The 20,598-nt window shown below is 36.0% G+C and overlaps 1 protein-coding gene across 6 annotated transcripts in view; it reads left to right on the top strand.

Moving 5' to 3' along the window:
• The window catches only part of Dlg1 (discs large MAGUK scaffold protein 1), a 203,107-nt gene that overhangs the window by 133,893 nt on the left and 48,616 nt on the right, over positions 1–20,598 (top strand). For all 6 annotated transcript variants that reach the window (XM_038346139.2, XM_038346138.2, XM_038346137.2 and 3 more), the window contains 4 exons: positions 1,796–1,940; positions 10,187–10,307; positions 15,971–16,127; positions 20,413–20,515. In XM_038346139.2, the coding sequence (XP_038202067.1) occupies positions 1,796–1,940; positions 10,187–10,307; positions 15,971–16,127; positions 20,413–20,515 (526 nt within the window). The remainder of the gene's footprint in view (positions 1–1,795; positions 1,941–10,186; positions 10,308–15,970; positions 16,128–20,412; positions 20,516–20,598) is intronic.

The raw sequence follows: 20,598 nt of genomic DNA, 5'->3' as shown, positions 1-20,598 counted from the left end.
TTCGTCCTGCCTGGCTCTCAGCTGCCTGGCTAGCTTATGCTCCCAAATAACAAACACACAAACTGTATTCTTTTAAACACTGCCTGGCCCATTATTTTCAGGCTCTTACTCACATCTTGACTAACCCATATCTAATAATCTGTGTAGCACCACAAAGTGGTGCCTTACCAGGTAGATTCTAGCATGCGTCCATCTTGGGCTGGAGCTTCATCGCATCTGTCTCCCTGAGCAGGGGCACAGCAGTCTGGCTAACATAGGAGAGGCGTGACATCTAACTGAGCCATCTACCTCACTTCCTTCTTCCTGTTCTGTCTACTCCACCCACCTAAGGGCTGGCCAAGGCAGTTTCTTTATTAATGAATGAAATCAAGACAAACAGAAGACTCTCCCACATCACCAGATACTTGTAACTTGTTTTCAACATTAGTACTTGGCAGTGGGGAAAGGGAAGGAGCAGAACTCTTTGCTCTTACCTCTTACAGGAATTGCTAGTCTTTCCCTAAGCTACAAGCAGTAGTTTCACCACAAATACACACCTGCCAGTATAAACAACATCACAGTTCCACTAGATTTTTCTCACTTCCTTATTTATTTTTCCTTTATATATGTGTGAGAGTACCTGTGCCAGCTCAGGATTTACCTTCCACCTTCTTTAGGTAGGGTCTGTACTTGTTTGTCCTGCTGTGCTGCATACATACTCCAGGCAAGCTGTCTGGCAAGCTTCCCTCTGAGGCCCCTGTCTCTGCCTCCCATCTTTAGGAGTGCTGGGATTGCAAGTGTACATCACCACAGCTGGGTTGGCTTTTGAGTTCAGGGATCTAACTCAAGTAGTCAGTATTGTGTAACTAGTTCTTTTACCCACTTAGCCAAATCCAGCCCTCAATTTTATTTCTTATTCCATGTGTACTATGTTTTCCTTTATTGTTTGTTCAGAACCAGTACTATTGGCATGAAGCCAATACCTGTGTTGATTTTGAAAAGCAACAGGACTTTTCATTCTGTCTCGAACTTTAATGAAGCCTTTATTGCCACAGTTACCCTGATATTATACAATTTTGGAGCCTCGTTTTTAATTGACTTAATCTAGTGGCATAACATACCTTCATTCTCTAAGCACTTTGTATTTAGCATATTTATTTTCTAATTTGATATTTTCTCTACCGCTCTATCATTTCTTTTTTATTACTCTCTTATCTCTCTAGAATCCTAAAATTAAGATGTGCATTCTGTGTTTTGTTAGTATAATTCCAAAGGTCAAAGTCATTGTTTAAGCTGTAAATCAAGACTCTTCGATAAATATCAGATAACTTTGCTCAAGTCTAAAACTTTGAGATCATCTTATTTCCTACTGCACATTGAATCCCTCAGTATATCTTTTCAGCGCTTTCCTTGCATATCTAATAAATAACAACATCTAATGACCAAATGTCATATTTGTGCATAGTTCTACAAATTGGACAGGGCTTAATAGTAATAACTTGCTTTTAGTTTGTATTTTAATTTTGTCTCTCCCCAAAAGAATTTAATTGGGCTTCCAATATTATATTTCTAAATGTCTTCAGAATGAGAGAAAGTTGAGGCTAAGTGAAAGGAGCTAGAATCAGAATTGTCTATTTCGTGAACATATGTAAACAATTTCCTTGTATCATAGAGCGCTGGGCATTTTCCTTCCACACATCTTTTGTTTTCCTTAAGTCACTTTCTCATATCCCATATCATTTGAGTAGTTGTTTTCAGCTAAAAATCAGAAAGCATGTGGAAATGTTTTCAAATATTTCTCATTATTTTCTTATAGGTGAACAGTGTATGTTTAGAAGAAGTTACTCATGAAGAAGCAGTAACTGCCTTAAAGAACACATCCGATTTTGTTTATTTGAAAGTGGCAAAACCAACAAGTATGTATATAAATGATGGCTATGCACCACCTGACATCACAAACTGTAAGTGTGTTAGCTTAAGTTGGCTAAATTTGTCTTATTTTCATAAATATGCTCTTTATAATGTCACCAGTGTACTGTAATAAAAAAGAGTAAACATCATAAAAATACTATATAAACCCAGTGTTGAGGAGCTACAGATTCTGTCTTAAAAGGAAAGAAAAAATGGCTGAAGAGATGGCTCAGCAATTAAGAGAGCATATTGCTTTTCCAGAGGCTCCAGCTTTGATTCCCAGCACCCCCTTCAGGTGGCCACAACCACCTGGAACTCCAGCTCAGGAATCCAGTGCCATCTTTGTCCTCCTCAGGCCCTGCACTTCTATGCACAAACACATATGCAGATAATTAAAAATAAAATATTTTTAAGAGCATAACTATTTTAAGAGAGGCATTAATCACTTAATCTGATAGTTTAAGAATCTGTTAAATCATAATCTTTATAATTAAAAGTTTTAACTTTGATCCTCAAGCTTTTCTGTAAATAACAATTACTAAAGGTATTTTGCAAAGAATGCAGATTCATATTATGTGCTTAAGCACAGAAATAAACAAGTAATTTATTCTGTGTATAGGCAAATTAATTCTGATGCACCTGGTTGGTTCATTGACTATGCTTTGAGTAACACTGACTTTTAATATAAATGAATTATTTTCTTCAGCCTTTCTAATCAACAGAGATGGCGTACTTCTTTTTGACAAAGAACACACCTCACTGCTTATTTGTAATTTTTGTATGTCCTTGATCTTGTGTATAAACTTCACATAAGAACTTTGTATGTGTTTATTTGCAACTTAAAGAACAATCTGGCTTATTAATTTAGATATCAATATCATTTTGAATACTGCCTCTTTAGGAAAGCTGTGTGCACATTTGGGACAGCTCTTCCACAAATTGATAATTGATGTCCTAATTCTGCTCAAACTGTAATACAAATAGCCAGGTTACTACCTAGAAAAACATTAAACAGAAAAATATTTTTGTGAAATTAATCCTTTTATGATAATGACTTGGTTTTTTTAAGTAGAGGAGCTAATCTTGAAGAATATTAAGTAATAATGACTTATTTATTATGTAAGTTTGGTGGAATATTTAGCTGTTTTCTTTTTGCTCTTATTTCCTGACTGTTAATGAACTAATAGAACATTAAGAGGAGATTGTAGTTCACTTGAGCTAGCTCAGCTTTGTTTTATCACCATTCTCCATTGCAGGCAATTGCAGTCATGAATTTTGTGGGGGTTTTTAAGCATTTATTTTTCATAACTTACAAATTATTTTTATTTAGTATGTTGAAAACATGAATAATTTATTTTGTGGGTTTTTTAAGTATTTCAATTTATTTTTCATAAGTAGTTTTTGCCTAAGCCCTTGTCAGACCTTGCACTTCAGCTTACTGCCTATTCCCTCTTGAGTCTCCCTTAGAGATCGGACTTTATTCCTTGAACACTTAAATTATCTTCCTTGTGACATTTATTCACATTGCCATTCTTAGAGATGACAGAAAGCTACACTAACTCATGTAAACCCTGACTTTCTGGTGTCTTGATTTCTTGCTTTCTCTCCTCCCCTTCACTTCAGCTTGAGTACACAAGTCCTTCTAATACTTTAGATCTTTTCAGTAATTGTTGATACCTTCATCGACTTCAACAGTTTTAAATCATTCACAACCATCAGTTCAGTCACTTCTCTTACCAGTTCTACCTCCTTTGAGCTTCAGTGATTCGAGTTCATTTCTGTGCCTCTATAGCTCTGTTCTCCTAATGGATTTTTAAGCTTAGGCTTTATGCTTTGTTGGTGATACTAGCTTCTTCGCATTTCCAGTCCTTTGGCCCTTCCTTCCTAACATGTTTCAGCCAAATGTCTTCTTCATTCCTGTCCCCTCAAACGCAGAACATAGCTGGAGATTTGAAAGTACAGCGGTGAGGAAGAGCGTGTGAAGTGCAGGAGGTGAGGAAAGAAGTGTCAGTGAGAGATAGACAGGGAAAGTACTAGGCACGATGGGGCTCTCGGTCAAGTGTGGAGAGGTGGCATTAAATCTTGTTTTTAAAAAGACACGTGTCTGTGTGTGTTACTTTGTTATATGTAGATATTTTAGATCTACTCCTTGTTCTTAGATTTCTGTTTGTATTCTTGAAACTTACTGCTTTTGCTTACTTTAAAGGTATTTGAGATCTGTGTGATGGTATCAGTTTGGTGATTTGTTTTCTTATTTTACTACTATGAAGTGTTCTATTATATGAACAAACAGCAGATTTTCTGTTTAGTTTCTTTATTTTGTTTTTTCCCTCACCATCACTATTTGTTTTAGACAGAATTATGCTGTATGACCAAGGCTTATCTCAGCTCATGCTTCTCCTACCTCAGTCTCCTTGGCTTTGATTACGTGTGTATGCCACCATGCCCAGTTTACATATTTCCTTTGAACATATATACCATATTTCTCTTAAGACTAACATTACTGTGTTATAGAGCTGGTATGGATATATTTGTATACTTTTTAGTTGATAATACTAAACAATTTACAAAAAATTTGATGAGATCCGGTGAGTTTAGGGTAGTATGACCATAGACAAATTAGCAAAGGATGTGAAACACTTTATAGTCTGGGTTTTTGCATCTTCAGCTCTCAAAATCATTAATCTTTTTTACTTACAGATGATGATAATGGATATGTATTGAGTGATACATTATTTTCATACTGATCTTCACTCATTTTTTCCTGGTGATAGGGCAAAAAATTTACATTGTCTAAAGAGAAACCAGAGTATTTTCTAGGTGATTAATGGTTAATAATAACTTTCATGTGATTATTGCTTTGACTAATATCTTTTATACCATTAAATTAAATTCTACATACTCCTGTACATGTGCATGCATATATGTATATAGGTGTGCCTATGAGGCTAATAGTCAGTGTCAAGTGTCTCCTGTCACTGTCTCACTGAATCTGGAACTCAGAGATCCATCTACGCTAACAGACCAAGTGAACTCCAGGGATTTGCTTCTCTCTTCTGTCCTTCCTGTCCCTAAAGCTTTGGCTGTCTACCCACACCCAACTTACCCTATTTGTGTGGTGGGGGTCTGAACTCAGATCCTCAGACTTCCATAGCAAGTGATTTATTAACTAAGCCATCTCCCCAGCCCTTATTAATTGTCAGTTAGTATTGTCTATTACTGATTTGAAGGAGGTCTTATGAATTCAAGAAATTGGAACTCTCTTCACCTAATTTGTTTTACTTTTCTTCTGTTACTACTTTTTGAATAAAATTTTTTATTTTAATCAAATTAATTGAACAATTTTTGAGTATTTTGCTTAACAGGAAAGACAACTAAGATATTTCTATAAGAAATTAGTCAAAATATCTACTGAAATCACAGTATAGGATCAATAATATAGAGAAATTTTTATTTTATTATTTGGTCACCCAAAGCAACCACTTGTGATAGCCTCATACTGCACATAGTAGGAAAGAACGGCCCCAACAGCTACAGAACCAGTGGGGGTAAGCTGAGCTTGCCCTCAGTGATGCATCTGAAACTGACTATCACTTTACTAGGACAGCAGGGACTGCAAACAAGTTTTCACTAATTGTTTGCCCCGTGTGAACAGGACTTAGTAAAATGCCTAATTACCCAGTGACTTCCGGCAACAGCACCAATTCTAAAGTATACTTTAAGCACTGGTCTGCTTGACTGAAGAGAAAAAATAGCCAGATTGTTTCATTCTTCTTTACAACCATCACTTAGCAGCATCCTGGATATGCCATACTCATGAGGAGAATGAAGGAAAAAGTGGCCTCTCTGCTTTTGCTTCCAAATCCTGCAACTCTGGTCATCATTTAAACTTGCAAATTTATGGTTTTAATTGGGATGGAGCACCAAATTATTCATCAAATCTGGCTGACTCTCCAAAACCTTGAATTCATTTTATCTTGAAGATGACAAGTAAAATAATCTAATCTTTATATCATCAACTGAAGTACAAAGTTTGATTACTGGAGGCAAGAAATCAAGTTTCGCCTCTGGCCCACAGGTTATGCCATCATGTGAAGTGTTCAGTGCTTTATCCTGAATTCCTTCAATTCTGTGTTTCCCTCCTGGAATGTTTGTTACATGCCAATAACCACATAATTACTGCCACCATACACAAAGTTCCTGTTTCTCCCCTCTACCACATGCATACAGTCTTCACAAGCCACAGTGTAGGCAGCATTTCTTGTGACATCTGTTTCCTCTTGTATATCAGACTTGAGACCTACCTTGTAAGAATCAAAAAGCCTTCTGTTGCATGGCATGAAGCGACCTGAGCACTGCTCTCGTTGCTGTGGCAGCTGCTGCTCACACCATCCCTAGAGCATTCTTTTTCATGATTCATTCTTTCAGAACTCATTGAGATCATTTCCCATCCTATAGTCATTTTAGGGAATTTAAAAGCCTTGTGGTTTTTTCTGTAAAATCTAAGCCTGATATGTTTTGATTTAATTTTTATAGGTAATACATTTGTTTCGAACAGATATGCCGGTGATCAGGCACTATTTATTAAACAGATTATGATTCATTTTTGAATAATTATGGACATTTATTAAGCACCAAAGGTATACAGAAATAGTTGCTGCAAAATCATTGATATAGTTTCCTGTCATTAAGCTTAGAATCTAAAACAAAATACAAGAATATTGTCAGCTTGCATCAAAATTTCCTTAACTTGGAATCAGCTACTTTGACAAATACATGAAACAAAATAACCTGTCTGGTCATTTTGAAAGCTTTGAATATGACACAAAAAGTTATTTTATGTATATCCATTTTTTTCTATTACATTAGGATAACTAAGGACAAAAGGGACGCTTAGAAATATGATAAGCACAATTAATTACTTTATATTTCCCTTAGAAATACAAAGTTGTTGACTGGCAAATGCTAGCAGTCAGTGAAACACCACAACAAACAAGAACTAGACCAAGTCTTGCATCTTTACCCCACTTAAACATCTCTTTTTTTCATCCACACTGAAGGCTCCAGTGACACCCACCACCCATGAGATGCACATTCATAGATGAAGTATCATTTAATTACCAAGTCAAATTTGCAGGAATGTTCCTGTCTGAACTTGTCTGAGCAAAGACAACAGTGGGCTCTCTGGCTGTGCTATGACGGGTAGGATGTGTAAGCAAAGGCAGTCAGGCTCAGGCCACAGACCTTCAAAGTGATGAAGGAAGCGTGTAAATGCTTGCTTTTCTGTTTCCTACTTCTAGCATCAAGACCGTAGGCTACAAATTCTACTTGCCCAAATGTATGCATTATTTCATAAGTACTTTTAAGGTACTCACTGCTTGTCATTATTAGCTGACAAAAGCATACTCAAGAAATTTTGGTTCTTACTGTCAAATGCAAAGACAATTTTAAGTTGTTAAGCAAACACAAAGCATGAATTATTGATCATTTATAATTTTCTTAATCTCAAAAGAACATTAAGAAATAAGATAATTGGTTATAAGTTATCTGAAAACAGAAATGTATTCCATAATGTGCATGATTACAAACATTTTAAGGGCAGAGTAATAAAACCCAAAGATAATCCTTTTTTATATATGTGTGAGTATATATTTCTGAATGTGTACATATATGTATGTGCTTGTGGAGGCCAGATGTCAATCTTGGGTGTTGTTCCTCAGGAACCATCCACCTTGTTTTGTTTGAGACAGGGCTTTCCTATTGGAAATTGGGCTCACCAATTAGGCTGTGTTGTCTACCCAGTGAGTCCAGGGATCTGCTCACCTCCAAGTTCAAACTCAGTTCCCAAGGCTGATATGACAAGTACTTTTCTGATCTCTTTTCTAAGCCCCTGAGATAACCTTATGGAAAAACAATATACTTGTGTTGTCTGTGGGGATGGTTTGGGGGCAGCATCTCACATTGTAACCTAGAATTAGCCTTCAGTCCATGGCAGTCTTCCTGCTTCAGCCTCCCAAGTGCTGAGATTACAAATGTGAGACGCCAGATCCAGCAATGTTTATAATATCTTGGCAACTAGTGAATATTCTAAAAATGTTTCTGCTGCTAACATGTTACCTTTTGTGTTTTAAGTTGTCTCGGTATTGCTAGTTTTCTAAGGCAAGGCAAATTAGATTGTGTATGAAGCATATATATTAACATACACAGCCACTTTTTCTGAAACAAGGTTTTAATATGTATGTACCAGGTTTTTTCTTTTTGGGCCACCAAATGATGACACAGAGACTAGTTTTGAATGTTTAGTCTAGTTTAGGCACATTTCTAGCTCTTTTAACTTAAATTTACCTGTTTCTCTTTATTTGCCTTTTGTCTGTACATTTTACTTTCACTACTTCTCTGGCTGGCTGGCTGGCATCTGACTTCTTGTCCTGGGTATCTCCCACCTCGAAAAGGCAGGATATAAGTGAACAGATATCAGAGTTAGCAAACAGTTGGTTTACTGCATAGTAAAAAACCTTTTGGCCAGAATACTGAAGAAATTTAAAAAAAAAAAAAAAAAGATTATTATGTAAGGTGTCCGTGAACCTGCAGAGAATTGGAAAGGCACAATCAGTATATCTGCCTTGATGGTGCACACTTTTAATTGGAATGCAGAAGCAGACCTGGTGTACAGAGTGAGTTCTAGGACAACTGGTGCTACTCAAAAAAGCTCTGTCTTGGGCTGGAGAGGGGGAACCAAAATACAGTATGCAGGAATAAAAGTATGCTTGTTGCTAATGACAGAGCTCGTCATCATATCCGATGTAATGTCTGACACTACAACAGTCATGCTTTTCTATCTTCTCACTTTCTGCTTGTTTACTTGTCTTGTTGTTGTTGTTACTTTTGATTTTTGTTCCATACAAACATGATAATACAGCAAAGAAACTTGAAGATCAAAAATCAATAAACATATATCACCCAGGAAGGACTTCGGACTTTAAAGTTGAGAACCATTGGTAGGAAGTACTTTGATGCAACTATAAAAGAATATCTTAGGAACTAGTGAGAAAAGATTGCTGTTAGGCTTTGCACACCCGTGATACAAGTAGACACAGTAGATTTCCAAGTTGTATTTTTGTATGATATAGAAACATATATAGATGCTGCTTGCTTTTTAGCAGAATATTTATTTTCTCCTTATACCATACAGTTCAGTCTTTTCCCATTGTCTTTCATTCAGATCCCTTCATTATTTAAAGTTACCTGCATAGCCACGATAGTTGCTTCAACTAATGACTTCTGCACTTGTATACTCCTCACAGTTCTTTATCTTAGAAAGTGCTTAGTAGGACAGCGAAAGGGAAAGCTCATGGTTAATAATAAAATGTTAGTTTGCAGCTAGTTTTGAAATGCTTTACTGCTTTCTATGTATTTTGGCAATGATTCAGATAATTCAAGGATGGTTGGTGTGTTTGTAAACAAATAGCTAAAGTGTTTCTTGCCTGGGTCTTTGTAAAGTGTGTTTAGGAGTTGCAGTATAACTCTGTGCTGCAGTTTTTCTTGAATAACGTGTGTGTGATACTATTACAAAAATGAAACAACTTTTTGCATTCTTTGCTTTTTACCAGCTTTCCACTCTTTTTGGACATAATTAAAAATAGATACAGATTGGGTTGACAGTTTTTAACCTGGTATAAGGCTTTTCTTAACTATTTTTAAGTTAAAATTTATACCTCTGGCCTCCATCCACAATAAATTTGTGAGTCTTTGTGCTTTTTTTTTTTTGTTTTAAGTCTACAAATGGCTTCTTAACTAAAGGGGTTGGAGAAATGACTCAGTAATTAAAAAACTGGTAGCTCAAAGCCTGTAACTCCAGTCCCAGAGGATCTGACACCCTCTTCTGGCCTCTGTGGAAAACAGGCATGCACATGGTGCACAAACATACATGCAGGTTAAACATCTATACATATAACAATAATAATTAGTATTTGTTACTAGTATATATTGTATTTTAGTCCTTTCTGTGACAGTTTTAACCTTTCCTGTATTTAATTTTGCACATCAGCATATATGAAACTCCTTTGTAGTATATTTTCAAGAGTGCAAGTGAAATAAATTAGCTTCTTTGATCTGAATGTTAAAGCCAGTTTGACCTGAAAACTGAGCTTATACATTGTTTTTAGCTGACAATATTCTCTACTAAATTCTGTTACACAGAGCAGCAAAAAGAATTCTACTTTAATTTTATAAAGTTCACATCGAAGTACTAACTGGCATCTTTCATTTTTGATACATTTCTCAATTTATTTTGTAGCTTCTTCTCAGCCTATTGATAACCACGTTAGCCCATCCTCCTACTTGGGCCAGACACCAGCATCACCAGCCAGATACTCACCCATTTCTAGAGCAGTGCTTGGAGATGATGAGATTACTAGGTAAGGCACTTAATATTTATCTTCTTACAACTGTTAAGTACCATTTTGATTAGCCACAAAAGAGAGCCATAATTTCTGCTCCTTTCTAAAATACTGCTTTTTACCCTCTTATGGTGAGGTAAGTTTCATTAAAACTTAGCTTCAGTAGTTTGGTATGCTAGTAAACACCTGGTATTCTAGGCCTGAAAAGGCTGAAGCAAGAAGTTATGGGTTCAGGTTCAAGGCTGGGTTACAGATTAAGACTCTGGTTCTTTTTTTGTTTTGGTTTGGTTTTTATTAAAAGGAAGAGATTAGCTAAACTAAGAGATCTATCCTTTAAGCTAACTTTGTTTTTTAATATATGTTATAGAATATTATAGTAAGCAATTTGTGTCCAGAAATGAACAAGTGATGACTTTATTGCTTGATATATATTGTTGATACTCTGATACCAAATTGGCTTTCATCTAACAATAGTAACTGCACGAAGTATTTCTAGGAAGTTCTATAAGATTCTGATGAAATAGAAATATTTTAGCTCCTTTTCACAGTATGCATGGTAGTAATGAGACACCGTATATTTTTACAAGTACTTTATATCAACTGTTGCATTTAGCATCATACATGTCCTAAATAATAGCTGTTAGTTTTTATTACTTTCATCATTGTGGTCATTGTTTACTTTGAATTTTTGTGTTTGTTTGAATTGTGACTTTCTCTGTAGATTTCAAACACTAGACTTAGTTCTTAAACTCTTCACAGCCCCTTTCTCTGGATATATAGTATATAAAATAGATACATAAATCAAGCATTTATTGATAAAATAATTTATTTTATAAAACAAGAGGAAATCTTTTTAAAAAATTAAAGACCAAATTTTCTTTTTGTTTTGTTTTGTTTCGTTTTTTTTGTTTTTCGAGACAATGTTTCTGTCAACAAAAAGAAAAAAAAACTGGGTTCATAGCTAGAGAGACAGCTCAGTTCTTTTTTTTATATATATATAAATATTTATTTATTTATTATGTATACAATATTCTGTTTGTGTGTCTGGCTGCAGGCCAGAAGAGAGCACCAGACCCCATTACAGATGGTTGTGAGCCACCATGTGGTTGCGGGGAAATGAAGTCAGGACCTCTGGAAGAGCAGGCAATGCTCTTAATGTCTGAGCCATCTCTCCAGCCCGACAGCTCAGTTCTTAAAAGGATTTGCTTCTGTTGCAAAGGATCTAGGCTCAGCCCCAGTACCCACATGGTGACTTGCAACCACCTGTCTCTCTAGTTCTAGGAGTTCTGATGCCGCCTTCTGGCCTCTGTGAGCACCAAATGCAATGCATACTTTTGTGCAAGCATTCATACGTATAAAAGGAAAATAATAAGTCTTTAAAAAGAAAAGTCTCTAGTATAGAAGTGTTTTTCTTGTTTCTGAGTTAAGTGTTGGAAACATTTTAGCTGGGCTAGTAATGACAAAAGAAAGAATAGAATTCTTGTTTTTTAAATGAGTAGTCAATGCTTGTTTATAAGCATTACTTCTCAACTGATCTGTTTTTGTTATTTGCTAATAGTGCCTATTTCTAGAAGGAAAATTGATATTAATATAGCTTTAATATATTTACATATATTGCCAGTTAAAGGGTAAGTTGTATTTACATTTTCCTTCCTGTTTCCATCCAGCCTCTCTGCATATCTCATATCTTCTAGAGTATTTGTTGGATGTTTAACATAGAATACCTACCTGTTTGCATACTAATGTGAAAACCAGATGGTTGGTTACTGAATAGGTCTTCTTAAAATGGTGTGCATTGTGTCAATCCCATTGGATAATTACGTTCCTTACCCAAATAAGAAAGTATGCCCAAACACTAAGTCCTCCACAGTTTGAACCAAAGTCTCTTGAGAAGTTGTCACCCATTCTCAGTTCCCCTTCAGAAATGCCACAGCATACATTTAATTGCTATAAAGCTTTGTCCTTAATTATTCTTTAGTCAGAGCTGGGTGTGTAAGTGGTGCACACCTTTAATCCCAGCACTTGGTAGGCAGAAGGAGGTGGTTCTCTGTGAGTTTGAGGCCAGTCTAGTCTACATATAGTGACTTTAAGGACGGCCAGAGCTACATAGTGAGACCCTTCTGTCTTGAAGGAAAAAATAAATATTTTAATTAGTTTTATTTAGGTACTCACATACCATAAATTTTACACTTGTCAAGTTTACAGATGAGGCTGGGAAATGGCTTAGTCAGAAGACCTGAGTTTGACACACGCATTCCCCAAACCTGTATTTTAAAAGGCCAGATTGGTGGCACACTTGGAATCCCAGCACTGGGGAAGCAGAAGCAGGCAGATCCCTAAGACTGTTTAGCCCACCAGCTTCACCCAGTTGGCAAATTCCAGACCAGTAAGAAATCCTGGCTTAGAAGGTAGACAATTGCTGAGAAATGACACAAGATTTTCCTCTGAACTGCACACATGAATACCCACATACACACAAAATAGTAAGATGTACAGCTCAATAATTTGTAGTATGTGTCATTAATTTTTAATGTGATAAAATATATTTATATAATTAAAAATTAAAATGTTAGTCATTTTCACAGTGTATATTTCAGGTACATTATAATCAGTGTGCCACTATTACCACTAGCCATTTCCAAAACCATTTTCATCATCACAGATGAATCCTCACTACTCCTCGCTCTTGATAACTTGAGTCTACTTTCAGTCTTATGAATTTGATTCTTGGGTATTCATGTAAGCAGAACCAAGCAGTATGTCTAGTTTCTAAGGTTCACTCGTGGGTTAGTATATATCAGCTCTTCATTTTTCTTTTTTTTTTTTTTTTTCTTTTTTGGTTTTTCAAGACAGGGTTTCTCTGCAGCTTTTTTAGAGCCTGTCCTTTTTTAGAGCTCTTGTAGACCAGGCTGGCCTCGAACTCACAGAGATCCGCCTGCCTCTGCCTCCCGAGTGCTGGGATTAAAGGCGTGCGCCACCACCGCCCGGCTAGCTCTTCATTTTTCTAAGTAATAGTCGTCTGTGTGTGCCCATGCCTCTTCACACTTTCAAACCGCAGTTTATTCATTCATCCATTGGTGACCACTTAACTTTGTTTCCAGCTTCTGATTACTGTAAACAATTGGTGTGAAAAAACTGACATTCACATGTCTGTTCAGTGCTTGCTGTGAGCCAGTTAGTTTGGGAATAGATATGGGTGGAGTTCCGAGACTGTATGTAACTTGTTTGTGTGTTAGCCTTGTGAGCAACCATAAAATACTTCACATCACTGCCAGTTGCTTTGGAGAGTCCCAGAAGTATCCTGTGGTTTAATTTACATTGTTTAATGACAGTTCCTGTTGGACTCCTTTTCGTGGATTATATTTACATTTATATTTTTTTCCTCCAGAAGTAACTGTTAAACTTGAAAACAATTATTCAATGAATTTACAATTCACGCATGTGAATTCATGCTCTGCACCCTGAATCCACTATCTACCATGGTGAAACTCATGTGCCCCTCCTCCTACTCTGCCTCCCTTTAATGTCCATATTTTCTCCCATATAGAGGTATATATACACATGTGTGTACTAGACATTTTGCTTTATTTCCTATCTTTGATAGGAAAAATAACGTTGTAAACACCATATATACGTAGAAAGTAGTATTTCAATTTTTGAGGAGGCCAGTATGTAAGAAGATTTGATATGACACTATGTCATCTTAAAGTAATAGTTAACTCTCACAGCTATTATAACCAATTGTTTTCTTTTATGTTTTAGAAAAAGTATATTAAAATTTTTAGATGTGTGCCAAATATACTATATTCTTCTTAAGAGTAATGTCTGTCAAGTGGAATTCTATATTTCATCTAATTTAAAAGGATCTGCTGCTGGCACTTTCTTGATCTTACTGTAAGAGAGATGTGAATGGTTTTCGCATAACTCTAACTGCCAGCAGTTGTGAAAATTATCCGTGGTGAGATACAATCCACAGAGTTTTGATGTGTAGGAAAAAAAAGTAAATGCATCCATCATAAAATTCATTTTTTAAAGTAATAAACAGGGCCGGGCATGTTAATGCAAGTCTTTAATTACAAGCACTTGGGAGGTAGAAGCAGGCAAATCTCTGAGTTCAAGGCCAAATAAGAACTACAAAGTGAGACCTTCTCTGAAAAAAAATTTTTTTTAAAAAGTAATGAACACTCAATACAAAAAAATCTTTTGTATTTTGGATAATAAAATTCAGGAGGGTTGCTCTTTTTGGAGATGGGCTTTGCCTGTGACACCTGGGTGGTCTCAGATCCTCACACTTGAACCTTCCAAGCAGCTGGGACTGCTGGTGCATACATGCAGTCATGCCCAGTTGTTAAAGATACTTGATTACGTCATCTAAAAAATTGGAGATGGGTGTTTTCCAGGTTGGCAGGACAACCCATAGTGCCCTTGAGGTCTCTGATTTCACCTCCAAATATCTTCATTATGTTTGTTTGATGGCCAGGTAGGTCATATGAGAATGGAGGGCAGGAGTGTGTTCTGTTAAGGTCTTTCTCTGTGGAAAATGACACATTTTCTTTTCATTTGTCAGAGGTCAGAAAGGGGTTGAGCCCTCTCCTTAGCAAAAGGGAATAGTTTGTACTGACTAGTTGAATGTTGCATGGCTTTGCAGCTAAAAGAAGGGCGAAAGAGTTAGCTGTTTTGTTTACCTGAGAAATAATGGCCTTGATGACGTCTCAGGCAACAGTGCACACAAATGCTCTTGATAGACTATATGTACTACTTTATATTACCTTTAATACTATTTTTATTCTTTGAATAGTCATAAAATGTTTTGATCAAATTTACTACTTCCCAACTCTTCCCAAATCCATATATTATTTCTTTCATATTATTTTATTTTTTATTATTATTCTGGTTTTGTTACTTGAGCTTTACCACTAGGGGAGGTGGTTGTTGTTGTTGTTGTTGCTTTTATATAAAATTAGATTTTTATCTCTCTTATTTCTCTTTTCCTTGTAATTTTGAGAAAATTTTCTTTTCAAGACAGGGTTTCTCTGTAGCTTTGTAGAGCAGGCCGGCCTTGAACTCACAGAGATCCGCCTGCCTCTGCCTCCTGAGTGCTGAGCTTCAAGGCTTGCGCCACCACCGGCTTTTAAGAAATCTTTTATATAACATTTGGGTTTTGATTTGGGCTTTGTTTTTTTTTTTTTTTTTTTGGATTTAATTTAATTTATTTATTTATTTTTTTTTATATAAAGCCTACATCTTTAATTAGTTTATTGTAATTTATCCCATAATTATTCATTTATCCATTACATTTTAATTAATAGTCAAACATATGAAAAGCAAAACACATTACCTTTCAGGAAATTCATAGTTCAATAAGGTTAGTAACCCTCAAAATTCAGGCTTAAACATTAATCTACAATATTTTAAAAGCACTTTTTTTTTTTTTTTTTCCTCATGGTTTATTTTTTCCATTTAGTTTTGTGTGTTGTTAGGTATTAGTAGCAGATGCCTATAATTCTCATACTCAGGAGACTGGGTAGAATTGCTATGAATTTGAGACCAGTTAGTTGAAGGTCAGCCAGGGCTCCATAGGAGAACCTCCTCCCCTCACAGGAGTCATCAGGAGGATGCTCTTCTGCGAAGAATGTTCAAGTTTACATAAAATCTCATTTAATTTTTTCCTTAACTTTTAGAGAACCTAGAAAAGTTGTTCTTCACCGCGGCTCAACAGGACTTGGTTTCAACATTGTGGGAGGCGAAGATGGAGAAGGAATATTTATCTCCTTCATCCTGGCTGGAGGACCTGCTGATCTCAGTGGAGAACTCAGAAAAGGAGATCGCATTATATCGGTAGGATCTGATAATTAGATGTTTTATTTTCTTTGATGTGAGCTGTTAATCATTAAAAAATGAATTTTAAAAATAACTTAAAAGTATGCTTTTGATACGCATTGTGGAGTTCAGTTTGATTTTTTTGCGTTTTTTTTTTTTTAATCCAAGCTGACATTTTCTGCATCTAACAGTATTTTTGGTTATATAATGATTACCATTATTTGTGGCACTTGGGCTGAACCTAGGGCCTCAGATCCACACATCTTCTCCACCACTGAACTACATCCCCAGGTAGAATAGCAGTAGTTAATTAGTAATTCTAGTCTCATATCTTTGCTTTTTTTTACCCTATAATGTTCTATTCTTTTTTTAACTTTTCCTTCAGTACTGATTTTTTAAAATATATTTTATTCACCTACATTTCTCATAATTTCACTGAATATAGAACTGTTAACATTTTTTTCTTTTTCAGCACTTTTTTTAAATTATTGGGTATGAGTGGTGTTGAGCACGCATGCTGTGGGTAGAGGTCAAAGGACAGTCTTATTAAGTCAGCTTTCTTCCGCTATGGACTCAGGATATCAAATTCGGGTTAACAAGCTTGCATGGCAAGTGCTGCTACCTGTTTTGCCATCTCACATCCCCTATGTCAGTTTTGGAAGTTCTCGGTCAGTGTCTCTTCAGAATACCCATGTCTTTGTTAGACTGTGTGATGATAGGTCATTGATAGACTGTGTTGATCTAGTCTGTCTTTCCTCATGTTCTTTTCCTGTCTTTAAGTTTCAGCTTGGAAACTTGTTTTGACTTATGTTCAAGTTTCCTATTTTTCTTTAGCTAATTTTACTATACTGCTAAGTTTTTCAAATAAAATCTGGTAATTTTTTCCCTAGCAATTCTATTTGGTGCATTTTTGATAGTTTTTATGCCTTTGCTCAAAGTCTGCAAACTCATCATCAACATATCTGTCTCTACAGCTGTTGGCATTTTTATCATAATGATTTTATCATAATAATAATTATTATTTTTAGTAACAGGTTCTCATTAAAACCCTAGTTGACCTTCTGTTTTCTATAGTGTCGTCTAGCATGGCCAGCAACTCATGGAGATACCCTTTGCCTTCCTAAGTACTGAGATTACAGGCATGTATCTCCACACTCACCTAACTTCTCTTTGTCTTGATAAGTTACATTTTCTTCCATCTTTGCTTGTCTTATAGTCTAAACTATCATGAGACATTTTGGATAAAATAATAAATGAAATAGGACACACAAGATGAAAGACACTTGCTATTAAGCCTGATGACCTGAGTTCAGTTTCTGGGCCCACAAGGTGGACAGAGAGAACCAGCTGTAGCAAGTTGTGCTCTGACCTTCCCCCTCCTCTCTCTCATTAGCAGGGAGGGGTGGGCATGCAAACTGTGGGTGGGAACCAAAGGGATCTCTCCTCCTGTCCCCCTCTCTTGTTCTCCCTTTCTAAATAATTTAATATCCAGAATTGTTTACGTATGAAGTAAATACTATATGTTATTATTCTGTAAGAGAGTAATTTGTATGTCAGGGATTAATCCTAGGACTAGGGAATGCTTCGTATCTTAGGCTGCCAGAATCAAGTTGTATGAACATAATCTGTAGTTGTACTGTATTTTGTTATAGCTTCAGTTTAATTTAGTGGGCATTTTTGCTTGGTTGTTTTGTTTCGCTGGCTTTTGGTTGGTTTTTAAAAGTAGGATCAAGTAAGCATTTTCTGAGCACTGAAAATTCTCATGTTTTACAGCTGAACTGCCACCATCCCAAACTGCTTTGTAACTCAGCTGCCTACTTCTTGGGGTGCTATAGTTCTTTGTGTTCTCTAAACGTACCTTGTTTTTTCTCTACCTTGGGAATATTTGTTTCCCATTCTATCTTCTGTTGCACTGATTTGGAGGGCTTTGTTTCACCTGTCTTGGTACACTTTTTTCCCTGAGCAACTGAAAGTAAAGAGTTCCTGTTAATTTTCAGCACCGTGAAGCTTCTTCAGTGTCAGTTTTTAGTACTTTAACTGCTTTAAGTATTATTATGAGCTAAATTTTAGGCTTCTGTCTTAGTTTTGGTTTTTATTGTTGTGAAAAAACACCATAACCATGACAACTCTTATAAAGAAGACATTTAATTGAGGTGGCTCGCTTAACAATTTTAGAGGTTTAGTCCATTATCATCATGGCAGGGAGCATGATGAAGTGCAGACAGATGTGGTGCTGGCTACATCTTGGCTTGCAGGCAACAGGAAGTCAACTTCTCAGGATATCACTGGGCGATATCCTGAATATGGGAAACCTCAAAGCCTGCCCCATATAGACACACACTTCCTCCAACAAGTCCATACCTACTAATAGTGCCACTCCCTATGAGGTTATGTGGGCCAGTTGCATTCAAACTACCACAGCTACTGTCTTATATTTTGGAATACCCTCTACAATTCAGGAATGATTAGATCTTTCTTAATGCTATGTTTCAGTGTCCAAATGTTTCTCTGAATACTCAGTCAAGATCCATGGTAAAGAGGTTGACAGGTTGGATATAGACTTGCCTTGTGACTTCCTAGAAATTTTATGTTTTCCCAATCTACAAGAAATCATACGATGCTGAGTAAAGTTTTCCTTACTGGTGCCTTCCTATTTCCATCTATTCCTCCTCCCTCGCTACTGTTAAGGATGAGACCGACCATTGGTGTCCTCTTGTCACTTTTGGACACTTTTTTTATCATTACATTTACTTTTTGTTTTCTCGAGGTGGGTGCAAGGGCAGAGGGACCGGATGGAGAGACAGGGAGATGAGTAGAATGGGGTGTGATATGAAATTCACAAAGAGTCAATAAAAAGGGTTTTTTAAGTGCCAAGTAGAACTCTTGGGGCTGGATAATGGAAATAGTACATATGTTCTTGAAGTAGTTTCGTGAGTGTATATAATTGTCAGGTGCATCCATCTTAATTAGTCATAGGAGCTTTTGTTTGTTTTTATTTTACATTTGTGAAGAGATACAGTAGTTTGGTCTTTTTAAAAATAAGTTATAGTGTGATAAGGACAAATTGGTGTTAAGCTAGTTAGGAAAATAAAATTAGCTTAGGACTTTCACTTCACACTTCCAGTCAAAGTACATTTTCAGTTGGCATAAGGTTTGGTGTGAAGAACTGAGAGCAAAAATAGAGAATTTTAAGTTGCCCATGTGAGACCAGCTTATGTGGGTCACTGACATACAATGTTGCCAAAATGTGTTGGGGCAGTAGTACAGCCCAAGAGCACAGTCCAGATCACTCCAGAGAGTGCAAGGCTCACCTGGATCTGTTTGAAGGCAGCACTGTTTGGCAGTGTACATCAGTGACATTGACATGTAAATGCTTATAGTGCTCTCTGAGGAAATGCCATGAAAATAAAGTAGAAAGATATTTAGGAGTAAGAGGAAAATGTGCAAAAAGATCTTCAAAATTGAACACAACCTAAAAACTCCAGGACAAACATTTAAGTACATCATTAGTTAAAAATCAAAAGCACAAATAATAAGAAATTTTAAAACAAAAGTGGTTACTAAAAAATATATATACATAGATATTTGGTACATACATCATTTTTCATAAATTTGGGAAAGATATAAACCAGAAATAAATATTAAGAGATCTGTAGCAAGGAAAGACAGACACTAAATCACTAATCAAAGGTTTGAATTATAATTTTGTGGTGGAGCATGTACTTGGCATTCACAAAGTCATGGATTTGATTCCAGTACCAATATAAATATATTTTTATGGTATATGGATTATATATGTGGAGCAAGAAAAAATCAAAGGCCCCAATGTAGGCAGTTTCTCTGAGAAACTTAAAAAATAAGAAATTCCAGCAAATCAGAAGAAATGTAACATTTTACTAACTCAGTCTATGAGGCTGGACTTAGTCAGACAGAACAAGAAAGCTACGTTTGTGAATATAGATGTTAGGACCCTCCACAAAATAATAGAGTGGATCTAGAAACTTAACAGTCATGCATTGTAGCCAAGAGGACTTTATCCAAGAAATGCACGGTTGGTTCTACAGAGTTAGAAATCATCCTGATACCGTATTATTAGCTGGATAGCCAGCCTTCTGAAATCCTTTTGAGGATATGTTTGACTTTCTTCTAACTGATAAAGTATTTTTAGTGAATCAAATTGTTTAAAATAATCATTTTTTTTACTGTACATTGTATTTAATTAATAAAAGTATTGCAACTAACCTGTACCTACCCACATAACAGACCATTGATTTCTTACATTAGTATTTGATTTTCTTTATAGGTAAACAGTGTTGACCTTAGAGCTGCGAGTCATGAACAAGCAGCAGCAGCATTAAAAAATGCAGGCCAAGCTGTCACTATCGTTGCACAATATCGACCTGAAGGTAATACAGTCCTTGTTGCCTATAACTATTGTACATTTTAGTTATTTCCATTATTTTAATTTTAAGTTCTTCCTCTTGGCAAT

The sequence above is a fragment of the Arvicola amphibius genome, chromosome 10 (genome assembly GCF_903992535.2).
Source record: "Arvicola amphibius chromosome 10, mArvAmp1.2, whole genome shotgun sequence".
NCBI lineage: Eukaryota > Metazoa > Chordata > Mammalia > Rodentia > Cricetidae > Arvicola > Arvicola amphibius.
This window is presented reverse-complemented; position numbering and strand designations above follow the sequence as displayed.